The 13389-nt window shown below is 39.4% G+C and overlaps 1 protein-coding gene across 4 annotated transcripts in view; it reads right to left on the bottom strand.

The window, feature by feature from the left end:
* Positions 1-1233: 1233 nt before the first annotated feature.
* The window catches only part of Tollo (Toll-like receptor Tollo), a 235231-nt gene continuing 223075 nt past the window's right edge, over positions 1234-13389 (bottom strand). For all 4 annotated transcript variants that reach the window (XM_069834503.1, XM_069834504.1, XM_069834501.1 and 1 more), the window contains one exon: positions 1234-6455. In XM_069834503.1, coding sequence (XP_069690604.1) covers positions 1817-5689 — 3873 coding nt within the window. In that variant the 5' untranslated portion in view covers positions 5690-6455 and the 3' untranslated portion in view covers positions 1234-1816. The remainder of the gene's footprint in view (positions 6456-13389) is intronic.

The following is a 13389-nucleotide window of genomic DNA, read 5'->3' as shown; positions in this document are numbered from 1 at the left end:
TACTGTTTAGTTAGGAAATTACCTCCTTGCAATTTGTGAGAAACATTTTAGCAACTGCAAGCGAATTTTGTAACCCAAGTTGGTGGTAATGTCTGTATACGCTCGACTGTTTCTTCTTTATGGCGACGTATGAGTTTATGTACCAGAGAAGCTAATAAATTTGCTCTCAAAATTATCTAAATGACATACTATATAACTAGCTCCCCAGCATTATTACCTGCATGCCTACAATTTTAATTAATTTTCTTTTTATGGTAACAAGTAGAAGAAAATTGACATAATATATCGCAGCAAAAAGTTGAATAAATAACTAATAAACAAGTTGAAATTTTAAGTTTTAACTTTCCCTGTTTGACATTTTTTACATTTTCACTCTACTATGAAATTATTAGTATCAGAATTTTTACAATCAATGTCCAAAAAGCATTAATCTAAAAATATTGAAGTATATTTTGTATGATGAAACTTTGTCAGTTCGCTACCGAATTCTAACATAAACTGTTCTCTTTATTTTATCTCAGCAGATATACGACATTAACAGTTTAAAATGTAACGGATTTTTATTTTTAGTCCAGAAGTTTATGTTTAGGTTTCTTGATATGTGAATTGTATGAAAACATGAAGTGACATCAATGCATGTATGGGATGGAAGCACAGAACAACAATGCAAGAACAAAGACAAGACATACGAATTAATATATGCAAAACATTGACTGTTTTAAATTCAACACAATTTAAATACGCATTTAAAATATAAACGACGTTTCTGCGTGAACTTATGACATATTTTAGCACGATGTTACAATTTAGCATGGATTTTAAACATTGTGACATCTTTAGAAAGAATTTCTTTTCCACTGTTTACGTCCCGTCATTATGGAGTAATTACCGTCATTCACATATTTGTGATGTGTATAGTTGTAAAGAGTCATTAAACGCGCCGTGAGAATACTTTCTTTCAAGATGGAGAAAATGTACACATAAAGGTGTCATAAAATGCCGTGCTGTACTTGTATGTTATTAAAACAATTACACTTTCATGTAGTTCCCCCGTCTGCAACGTTGCAGTACAATCCCTAATAACAACCTCGTTTCCCTCCATTACTTTCTACCTTACAGAATAAACTCTTCCGAGTATGTATGTTTATAGGCCTATGTTTAGGAATACATGTTAATAGGATTTAAGGTTGAGGAAATTTCACTAAAATTTTTTTGACAAAAATGGACACAATGTTTTATAATGATGACGGGATTTTATTGGACGCTTCAATCCCACAATAGCAAGGCACTTTATATTTACAATAAACTTCATATGTCACACGGCTGTTAGCCAGTTCGTAAACCAGCGTCATATAAAAGTAAAACAAAAATATAAACGAGTACTCTACTGTTCACTGTTCATCGTAACAGTTGTCTTCACTTCAAAACGAGTAAATATTGAAAGTATAGAAGTGGAAGTAATATTGTGAAAGCATTTCTTTGTTACCAAATATACTGCAATGTTACGTATCTGTAAGAGACAAGAAAGTTGTTTTACCTTACACTCTGTAGCGGTTGACTGACGAAACTTGGAAGCCGAATAGCACCATAATCAAAGCAACGATTACAATAAACTTCTTGGAGAGAGTGAGAAAGAGAAGAAGATAAACTAAAATAAATTACTTCGTTCACAGCACAATGCTTCGAATTCTATATACAATAGTAGTGGCTAGATGAGCGGTTTCTCAGTACCTGCTTTCTGTGCTCTGCTGAATCGATCACTAAATTACACTTTGTACCATATTTACACACTAGTAGATATCACACTCGCACTGACTCATATGTGTATGGCGACGGACCTGGGCGTCGTGTTCGTCGTGTTGGGCGCCCCCGTCGTGTTGTTCGGGTGGCTGTGGTTGTGGTTGTTGTGCCGGTGGACATGATGGTGCACCACGTGGTGATGATTGCTGTTGTTCGTGTTGTTGCTATTGCGCGTAGCGTTTCGAGTTCTCTGGTTGTTGGGCACGTCCGGTAGAGCGAACCGCAGCTTCTCCCAGAACAGTTTATCGCCCCACTGGAGGTAAGTATTGGTCTTGAGATAGAGTCGGATGTCGGGGTCCAAGTCTTTCTGCGGCACTTCCCCCAGGAGGACAACGATTAGCCTCCTTCTCCGGTCGCGTAACACTTGGTGGTGCGCGGACTTGAACTCGAAACGGCACCACTCAGACTTGATGAAGTTCTCGGAGAGAACCATGATCGTCCGCCGCGAGGACTCCACGGCCTGCACGATAGTGTCCGCGATAAACGCGCCCACGGGGAAGTCCCGGTAGTGGAGACACAGTTTGTAGGGCGGATCCCCGTGCTCTAAGATGGGCGCCAGCTCCTCGGCGACGAACGCCTCGTCCTTGGAGCTGTAACTAACGAACGCGTCGAATAACTTATCGCGATCATCGCGGTCGATATCAGTCCTGCGGTAGAATAGCCGGATACCGAAGCGGGAGTGGAACCAGACTCTCATCTCCTGCCGGAAGATGAACACGGTCAAGGTGATGGCGATGACAATGAGGAAGGCGCACAGGGTGGCAATGAGGAGTGGGATGTAGTCTTGGATGGCCTGACGCTGAATAATTGTCTTTGTTGAGGTGTAGTTGCCATTGATGGTATTATCTATGACATTGGCACCGAAGCAAGTGGAATTATTATCGGAAATTAGGAAGTATCCATCCTCTCCATCCGTTTCTTCCGGCACGTCTTCGCCATCCTCGACGGTCGTTCCGTTGCTGTTGCTGTAGACACACCGCAGGGAGCTGAGGTCTCTGATCGCCTCGCCGGCGTGTTGTATCCAGTCCCGGAACCGATCCGTGAATTCACAGTCGCAAGTCCAAGAATTTGCAGACAAGCGGATGTCAGTGAGGTCCGACGACAGCTGCCAGACCGCGAAGTGCTTGATGCGATTATGGTCCAGCCGAAGCACTCTCAGTTCCCTCATAGGCATAAATGTCGCGTTGTGAATAGATGTGATCTTGTTGCCCTGCAGGTACAATTCTCGGAGACTGTCCAGTCCCTCGAACTCGTAGCCCTTCAGCTCGCGGATTCTGTTGTCTTCTACATGAAGCAGCTCGAGCTCCTTCAATCCGTTGAATGTTCTGTTATGTATTATTTCTATATTGGAGGCGTTCATGAACAGTATTTTAAGTCGTTTGCGACCAATGAAAGCGTGACTGCCGACTGCTTTGATATCGTTGCCATCTAAATAAAGTTGAGTGGCGTCCATTGGAATTTGGTCAGGCAGGCGATCGACGTAGCCGGCGCTGGCACAGTCCACGACGTTGGCAGACCACGATTGATCGTGGTAGCAGGTGCAGTTGGTAGGGCATGTCATCTCACAGTCGCAGGCGTCGAAGTCGCAGCAGTGGCAGAGGGCGAAGCAATGGAACTCGTAGCGGCATAGGAACTGATTGGGGGCAGCTTCCACTAGGGGGATGTAGGTACGTCCGCGGTTGTAGAGGAGTTTACAATATATACTATCTAGGTCCATTAGTTTGGGCTGATTTCTAGCACGGTTTTCGACATTAATTCTCTGCAACCAGTCCATTGTGCAGTCACATTGGTATGGGTTGCCTCCAATGTAGAACTCGGGCAGGCTGCGTAATGGAGGCACGGCCGAGATCCGCAAGGAGTTGGGGTTGAGGCTGGTTATCTTGTTGCCGAACAGGTCGACTCTGGTGAGGTTCGGTTTCTTGAAGAACGTGTAGGATTGCACTTTCGATATGAGATTATCGTTTAGAAACAAGAGTTCGACGCTGTCGGGTATTGCACTCCCGGTGATCTCTGTCAGCTTGTTAGAGCTGGCGTCGAAAGTGCTGAGGTGAAGTTGACTCTCAATCTCGAAGTAGTTTCCTAACTCGGCTATGCGATTAGCATGAATGTCGAGCCACTGAAGACCCGTGGGAATTAAAGCGTAATCGAACCACTCCAGCTGATTGTCAGATATATTGAGCCATATTAGGCTGGGAAGCTTTGTGAAGAGAGAGCCGATATCTGTCAGTTGATTGCCATCAAGTCGAATTGCCTGTAAATTCACATTAGCATCAAAAGCCCCCGGTTCAACTTTCTGGATTTTATTACGAGAAAGATTTAATATTTTCAGGGCAGACATTTTATCAAAAGTGCCTTTTGTAATATTACCGATATTGTTTTCGGTTAATCGAAGTCCATACATGTGTTGCATTCCAGCGAAACTGGAGTTCGCAATGTTTGCTATGTGATTCTCTCCTAGATCGAGCGTCTTGAGGAGTGGCACATCGTTCAGTACTGTAGGAACTTCAAACAACTTATTACCATTGAGATGCAAGTCCTGGAGACTGGAGGAATTTTTTAATGCCTCGGGATGAATTGACTGGATTAAGTTATTGTCTAAGGATAGGAGACTGAGAACGTACAGGCCGTTGAATGTGTAACTGTCAATTATAGCTAACTTATTGTTAGAAAGGATGAGGGTGTGTAGGTTGTATAATGAGGAAAATGTGTTCTCTGGAATCGTCTCTATTAGATTGTCTTCTAGTCGTAATATCTGTAGGCTGTAGAGATCTCTGAATACTGCCGGCTCCAGCTTCGCTATGCGATTGTGGGATAGGTCTAGTACCACAAGACGTACTAATCCAGTAAATGTTGCTGTATTTACCCACTCGGCGGTCAATTCATTTTTTGATAAATCTAGGACAAGGAGTTGAGTCAGGTCATTGAAAAGTCCGGGTGCCAGTACGTTTATAGAATTGTTTTGTAGATAAACTTCCTTTATGTCCCGAGTGTCTGCAAAGAGTTCGGGCGGAAGACTGACTAGCTTGTTGTCTGCAAGACGGAGGATGGTGAGTGAGGTAAGCCCTTCGAGGGCCCTGTCGGCTAGGAAAGACATTCCATTTCCTTGGACATTTAATTTCTGAAGTCGCGAGAGACCGGAAAGAGCGGCAGGAGGAAGAGAGTCGATGCTATTGTTGGACAGATCGAGGATCTTGAGGTTGCCGCCGCAGCGTTCGGAAGGATTCAGGTTGGAGGAGACGGCGCCGCCGAATCGGAACCCGACCACATCCCGGAGCCTATTTCTGGTGAGGTTAAGGACTTCGAGACTATGAAGGGGGCAGAACACACCCTCGGGCAGACTCCACATGTTATTCTCACCTAGGTCCAGGCGTTCCAGGAGGCCTAACTCTTCAGTAAACGCGTCCGGATCCACCTCGAGCGTCATCGCGGACCAGTCCGTGTTGTGAGTGCGTATTGTGAGGTTGCGCAGTTCCCGGAGCCCCCGGAACGCCCCTGCCGAGAGGTTGCCGATCTTACAGTATTCGATAGCGAGGTCCCGGAGCTCTACCAGGGGCCTAAAACTGCCGGAGTTGAGCGAACTCTGGAAGAACAGAATGTCACTGCACTCGAGTCGAAGCCGCACCGTATGTTGGGGCTGTATGACGCTGAAGTTGGTGTTCTCCAGCTCGCTGTTGATTGTTCGCAGCCGACACACGAGGCCGACGTCCTCGTCGAAGCCTCCTTCACTCCCGCCCGTTCCCGTGAAATCGCCACTGCCGCCGTTCGCGTTAAGCACCACCCACTTGCACTCGTCGGGCGCCTGGTACCGCAGCGCCTTACTCAGCGACGCCGACAGCACGCCGAAGATGGCGCCCAGCAGCACCGTGAACACCACGGGGCTCACTTGCATCGTGACTGTAATGTTATGACAATGGCTGCCGTCTATTCACATAATTGCTACCTATCATTATTTCCTCTCCAATCTCTTTCCGCGTGTCGCTATTCACATATCACGCTTCACTCGTATTCTCGGGTTTCACCACATTAACACAAACGCCACGACGACGGCCACCACCGGGGCTCCATAGACGCGTCGCGACGGAGCGTAGCGGCCCCAGCACTTCACATACTCACGAACCACCACTCAACTCACTCATTAAATCTGACAGCACCGGGTGTCGGACGCTGTAACCGAATCCCGCGCCGCATTAAGAACTTGTCACGACTACTTCACTTATCGTAAAAAAATGCAGTTTTGTCATTGCTCATTAACAATGAAGCTGGCTCGGCCGTGTTCCCCCGCGCTCGCTGACAGACTGCGAGCTCCTAGCGGCTCGGAGTACTAGACTGGACTAGCCGGGTCCGCTTTGACCATGGCCTTGTCAGCCAGCCAGCCAGTCAAGCAACAAGCGATTCCAACCTCACTCCCCTCCGGGGCACCAGGTAAAAAGAAGGTAGGCGAGTTTAGTTCTGGAGTCATCGCCCAGGAGGCGCTCCAGTCAGTTTCTTGCTCGGTGTTGCCGAGTCCGTGTGGTTGCTGCTGCAGTCTCGAGAGAACTCTTTGCGAATGGGGAAGGTCACGATGGGAGTTTCTGACACCCACTCAGAAGCGACCGGCGGCGGTGGCGGGCAACTGCAGCCTCCGGGTCATCGCTGCCTTCCTTTACAGACGTGCACTGTAAGAACCCACAAAAGAGAAGAAATGGAATTAGCATTCATTCTCCGGCTGTACACTCGAATGATGGGTGGCAAATTAAGGGGGCTTCACAGGTCTCACCCGCCTGAAACGAATTGTAATGATACTAATAGCGCTACCGCTTCGTGCCCATTGTTTGTTTTAGCCGGGGCGTTGGATTTATCTTGTTATTTTATTAGACACCGAATTGAACAGCCTCTAATTTCAGCAAGATAATGAGGTTAAGGAAAGTATGTTGGGTTCATTAGTGGTTTAGAGTTTGAGCTAATGAACTGTAGCTACCAAACATGTTAGTTAATAATGACAGAGACCGAATGTTGCAAGAAAACAAAGATCCGACAGTATGAGGTATTGGGGCTTACATGTGAAACGGTGATCATACTGTCCTTTCAGTATACGGCATTTTGTAGTATCCATCCATTCAATAGCGATAACATAATATATGTGTTTTTACAAGTTTGTCATTGCTTTGGCAGTTTCTGTGTGCTGCTTTAGTTAGCTTTCAGTTTAAATAAAATCGTAAAAAAACTAAACACTCGGAGAAAGAAAAGGACCCACAAATGCTTATTCAGAATATATTGATAGATAGTAATTCACACCATGCCAACCACACGAGCGGAATCCATTGCTGAAAGGGTGATGGTGATGATTGTGATATTTTGGAAATTAATATCGAATATATTCATTAATATAGGATACACAAAATCAAACTAAAATTATAATGAGATGTAAAATAACAACGCTAATAGAGATAGTATATAAGACAATTCCTTACTTAAATATTAGGCCTACTGCATTAATAACAAATCTCTGCCGATTCAGGAGCTTTCATTATGTTTATTGTCGATTTCTAAGAGTTTTCTTATAGGCCTAGATGAAAATTTGTGAAAATTAGGTCTACCAAACTCGGCTTGGGAATGGGTTAAGTTGAATACATTACCGGTTTGAGTAGTAATAGTCACAGAATGTGAAAAATGTAGCTCTCAAAATGATAAATTGAAAGTTGTAAAATTCGATAATAATTCTGTCAAGAGAAACTGATTAAGTGCTGCATATAGGTACATTGCCTTCTAGCCTCTATCTCTAAAATTTCCTAAAATCCATCTGTACTGTATTGCCATCTAGCCTCTATCTCTAAAGTTTCCTAAAATCCATCTGTACTGTGTCAAAGATTAACATAATAATAATAATAATAATAATAATAATAATAATAATAATATGTATTATTATTATTATTATTATTATTATTATTATTATTATTATTTTATTTTCCCTGGCAGAGTTAAGGCCATCAGGCCTTCTCTTCCACTCAACCAGGATCAAAACGCATACAGAAAAATACATAACGGTATACAAGTACTAACCTAATAATAATAATAATAATAATAATAATAATAATAATAATAATAATAATAGTAATAATAATAAAATAAAAAGAGAGATTGAATACATATACACAATCAGTATTAATTTAAAAATAATAATAATAGAAAATAAATATAATAAAATAAAAAGAGATTGAATACATAATCACAAACAGGAAAATACATTCTAGTATACAAGTATTAACTTAAAAAAAAATAATACATATGAATATAATCTCACAACTAAAGGAATAGTACAATTAGTATGATCAGCACAGCACGGGTTACATTGGGACAATGATAATTACCAAGATATTAGTGTTAATGGAAAAATAAAGTAATGACTTTAAAATAATAATATAATAATAATAAATAAAAATTATACCTAGAAATAACAAGTAAAATTAATAAAGTTCCTTAAACTAGTATAGAGGTAAAATTGATAAGGTTCCTTAAATTAGTATGGATATGATTTTAATGTGCCTAGATTTAAAATAAATCCTTCCATTTATTAAAAGTGTCTTTTTTTATTAGTGATTTGTATAATTTGGGCTATATTAGAAGTAATAGAAAAGGCTTTTCAGCATAGTCGGATGTCAACGTCGTTTTCATCAATATCATCATTTAATTATTATCTGTTTTCAGGAAATTGGTCTCACAACCGGTTTCTTCTTCAGTTTTGCGGGATTGTGAATACTGTCAGTTAATGTGATTGCCTTATAGCAGGGCCACCACATATATCCTGTATTATTCGTTATTAGTGTTACTACAAAGGCTGTTTACTTTATGAGAAACTGTTCGAGCGTGGTAAGAATTTTTAGAAGCCTTTTCGAAAGCGTGACAGTCTACGAACTGAAAGGGCTCGCGTTCAAGTTCAGGCAGAGGCGGAATTTGTTTCTTTTGTCTTACATGTTTTAATAAAATGTTACGAAATCCACGCGTTTTGATTTTACTCGGTTGGGTGTGTATACATTACTATCAGAGCGGTTAAAATACATAACTATGTTTTTTTATTACTGCTTATGCATGAATGGATAATGTACTGTATTAGTAATTTTATTAGACTTAGGATTTAGATTTCTCCTTACCTCGATACTATCGATATTTAACTTATAGATGTCATTGTTTTGATTCTTTATCAGTAGGCCTACTTTAAAACCTTTAGTGAAAGCCTTTTTTCTTAGTCAAATTTAATAATAAATAATTATTGGTATTGCTATAGTTTCGATTGGTATCGAAATATGCATCAAAATCTCCTATAGTATGCGCTATCAGTACCGAATCAGATTATATTGATGGTGGTGATGATGATAATAATAATAATAATAATAATAATAATAATAATAATAATAATGATAGAACAATGATAACATAGATATATGAATTAATAATTTGCTCAATTCTCTGCTGTTGCAATAGAAAGGCCTATGCAATATATTCTGACAATTTCCTCGGCGAATATTATCTGTATCAACCGTAAAAGAATATTTTACACAGTAATATTGTTTTCATCACAAACCGCTAGCGGTATTCACTTAACACAAAAACGGAAAGTAATCAAGTAATTATTATATTAGTACGTGATGCTTACGTAAATTAAGCAATCATAATTTTCTTTCCAGTTCTATATTAAATGGGTACCGGTAGCTGTCTATGTTGAAAACAATGTTAGTGTGTAAAATGTTCTTTAGTGATAGGTGCAGAATATTCCCTGAAGAAAATCTCGGAATATATTACATACATATTGCAATAGGTCCATACGTTTGAGATGGGCAGGGCATGTAGCACGTATGAGCGAATCCAGAAATGCATATAGAGTGTTAGTTGGGAGGCGGAGGAAAAAAGACTTTTAGGGAAGCCGAGACGTAGATGGGAAGATAATATTAAAAATGAATTTGATGTAGGTGGGATATGATGATAGAGAATGGATTAATCTTGCTCAGGATAGGGACCAATGGCGGGCTTATGTGAGGGCGGCAATGAACCTCCGGGTTCCTTAAAAGCCAGTAAATAACTGAGTATTGCAACAGGTGAGAATTAAGCAAATTAATTAATTAATTAATATTATTAATAGCTCTAGTGTTGTTATTATTATTATTATTATTATTATTATTATTATTATTATTATTATTATATCTTCCTCTGTCTGTTTAACACAAACTCGCAGGGTTGTGCCCGAATAAGCATTCTCTTACATTCCAAGACAGATAACAACCTCTTCCTTTTTTCCCACCATTTGTAAATACAGCAGTGAGCGATACAATAGCCACAATAGGTGCTAATCATCTACTGTGAAGCAAACTATGGAAATGTGATTGGTGAACGAAAAACACTAACTTAAAGAGAGAATGTCTTCATTTTGTGTATGCATGTGTACCCTTGTAAAATGTGAAATGTGTGGAAGTTTCTTTTTAATCCTAGACTTTTCCATTAAATACTGTAAATGTTGAATCTTATATTAGTGTCATTCTTTAACAATAAATCTTACTTTTTATTTTATAGAGCCTAAATAAAGGATTTTAAGAGCCTATTTTAGGCGCCTAAATTGCCACTTTTTAGGACCTAAAATTCCGCTCTCTACTGATAATAGATGTATAAGCCAGAATCTCAATCAGTGGTATAATTTGAGGTAATAAAACGAATTTAGGTACCGATACTAAAATGGTAACTATTCGCTGCTTGGAAGTTTTTCTGAACTGAAGTTGAGATGACTTGCTCTGATTTGTACGGTACGATTCGGTTCTTAGCAAATGAAAACTTAGCCTACTGTTATATATATATTTTTATAAACCGTTTTTCCAGGTTTTAAAATATTCCACTCTTGACGCATTTGTCAGTGTTGATAAGAGGCTGCATCTGCGATAACACCATGGTTCATGGGAGAATTCATAGTGAAATGTTGCTTTCGTATAGATTTGTATAATATTAGCATGACTATTACACTTTTACTACGTCACACTACTTTTGACCAATAAAACGGTACGAAAGGACGTCTTTCAACCAATCATGGCTGCTTAACGCACAATTTTATCGCGTCCCTAGCATTTGTTTAATTTTATCGCGTCCCTAGCATTTGTTTATTTTATTTGTTTCTTTGTTTGCCAACATTTCAAACTGCACTGGTCTGGACGTCAAAAAACAGAAAATTACAAACCATTCCAGTCGATGCACAGCACTTTCAAATATGATTCGCACTGGCATTCAAGAACAAGAATTAATAAAGATCACTGGTCATATATGAAGAGCACCATTCGGAAATCCTGAATAAGTTGAGGGATAGTACACTATGTACATCAACGAGTTCACTTCTTTTACGCACACGTCCAATATAACATCAACTGAACCACCAACCACTAAAACATTCAAATTTGAAAATTGTACTTTCAATAATTGTTTCTTTTAAAATTATTCATGTTTATTTTTTATTTCATCATCGTTAATTAAAACGTTTCTTGTTTATTTCATCATCCCTAATTAAAACTTTTCTAACACTTGTTTATATTATTTAGGTTATGTTCGTTATAGCTTCTGCTATATGATATTATGGATAGTCACATATCAGAGATTGTTTAATACTAAGATTTATTGAAAATAATCAGTCAAGTGACGTTGATTACTGGGATACGGATGATTGAAGTGGAATGCAACTGTTTTAATAAAAATGAAACTGAATCAACAAAGCCTTCTTGACTAGTAACCGTCCACAGAGTTCAATGAAGATTCCATAGTTGGCACAACTGATAACAAGAAAACATAATCATAAAACACTACTGCCATCTAGCGTAATGTTGAGATGGTACAATAATACATTTGAAGACTGTTGTATTTTCGTAAGCCAATTAATATTTTATTGTATTGGAGTACTTTGTTACTTATAATCTTTATATACTTTCTTCTAATCGTGTAATAGTTCTCGTGTTTTGATTTTCTCTAGATAAATCAAAACCTCTAGTGAGATTACTGTTGGTAAAACATTCACTTTTATTAAATATTTCTTCATATATTATTGTGTGAAAAATTTGATATTTATTTCGTGTTGTCCAGAAACACAAGTAATTAAGTGTGAAATAGGAGAGAGAGGCTGCTCATTTACTGCTGACTGTGGAGAGTTTTACATACGCCACGTTACGCTGTAAAACGAGATCCCGTCGTTCAACCGTGTTACTATAGCTATAGTGCCCTGTGTGTAACGTATGTGAACACCACAACCGTTTCCAATTAATGTCTTTAACGGTATTAAATATCTCGTATGATTGGCTGATAGACTGATGGATTACTTCTCTGATTAGTTGTGTGATTGATGGATCACTTGACTGATTGATGATAGAGATACAGAATTTTATTTTTTATTAAGTGACCTTTTTTTTCTCTCTCTAACAACACCTCAAACTCATCAATAACATTATAGGTCTGTGTTCGACAAATTCAGTTACATTATTAGGAGAACAACACGCGTGTTCACAGGTCAGTCTGAAAAGGTTAGACAAGTAGCAGAGTCCCTCGGACACCACAATCTCTTGTAGCTGCGGGCTGCTCTTACAAGAGCGCTTTCTTTCTCTCTTCTTGTTGTTATTATTCTTATGATGGAGAAAATGGGATGGAAATATATATATAGCACGGTTTGACCTGTTGAACACACATATTATACAAGGGGAAGTAAAGGAAGGGGGCTGCTTGCCGTTATAGAAAATATTGTCTGAACTGACAGACGTAAGAGTTATTGCCTCCCTCACAGTGAGTAAAACCAAGGGGAGGAGACTATTACAAAAAGGATGATTTCGTGGTTTTCAAAACGTCAAATACCGTTTCTGAACGTCCCTTTCTTACTGAGTACTTCTTTTTTTTATTCCTATCTCTTTGGTGAATGAGCTATAGAACCCTATGTTCTTAGCCTTATAAAGAATTCTGAATAAGAGTCCTTCCAACCCTCCCCGCTGTCATGGTACTGTGAGAGCTTACCACATAAATAAAATTTTTGTCACACTTGTATAATGGAAAAGAATGTACTCTTACGCATGAAGCAGGCTGCTATATGGGTGTTACTACCGTAACGACACTTTGATGCAGTGGAACAGCTTCTCCTAGCAGAGTTCAATTCTCTCTGCTGCCTCAGTGTGACACTGAATACATGAGCTGCAGTCGATTGTGAGGTGAACCAGCATTTGAAAAATAATGCCCACACATTCTGCAATATACAATTTTACTTCAGCTATTTTCGTGTTCATTCAGCAATAATTTATCATTTGTTATTACAAATACGGTATTGACCGGTTGAAGACTAACATGATTTTAAACTGTTGAAATAAAATGGTTAGATTGTGACATCGCTTCACCACCGCAACTGCAATTGGATTACGAGAATTAATAGTACCTAGCAATTTATAGCATAAGAAAGTAAAATTAGATTTTACGTGCGAGTGGAAAGTTTAGCGCCTGAGTCGAAGCCGAGGGTGATAATTTTCAAGGGCGCATAAAATATGTTTACTCTCGTGTGCTATACATTATTTTATCCGTTACTGATATCTAAATTTCATTACTGATATCTAAATT

This window comes from Periplaneta americana, chromosome 9, assembly GCF_040183065.1.
Source record: "Periplaneta americana isolate PAMFEO1 chromosome 9, P.americana_PAMFEO1_priV1, whole genome shotgun sequence".
Lineage (NCBI taxonomy): Eukaryota > Metazoa > Arthropoda > Insecta > Blattodea > Blattidae > Periplaneta > Periplaneta americana.
Note: the sequence above shows the minus strand (reverse complement) of the source record. Positions and strands in the feature narration are given on the sequence as shown.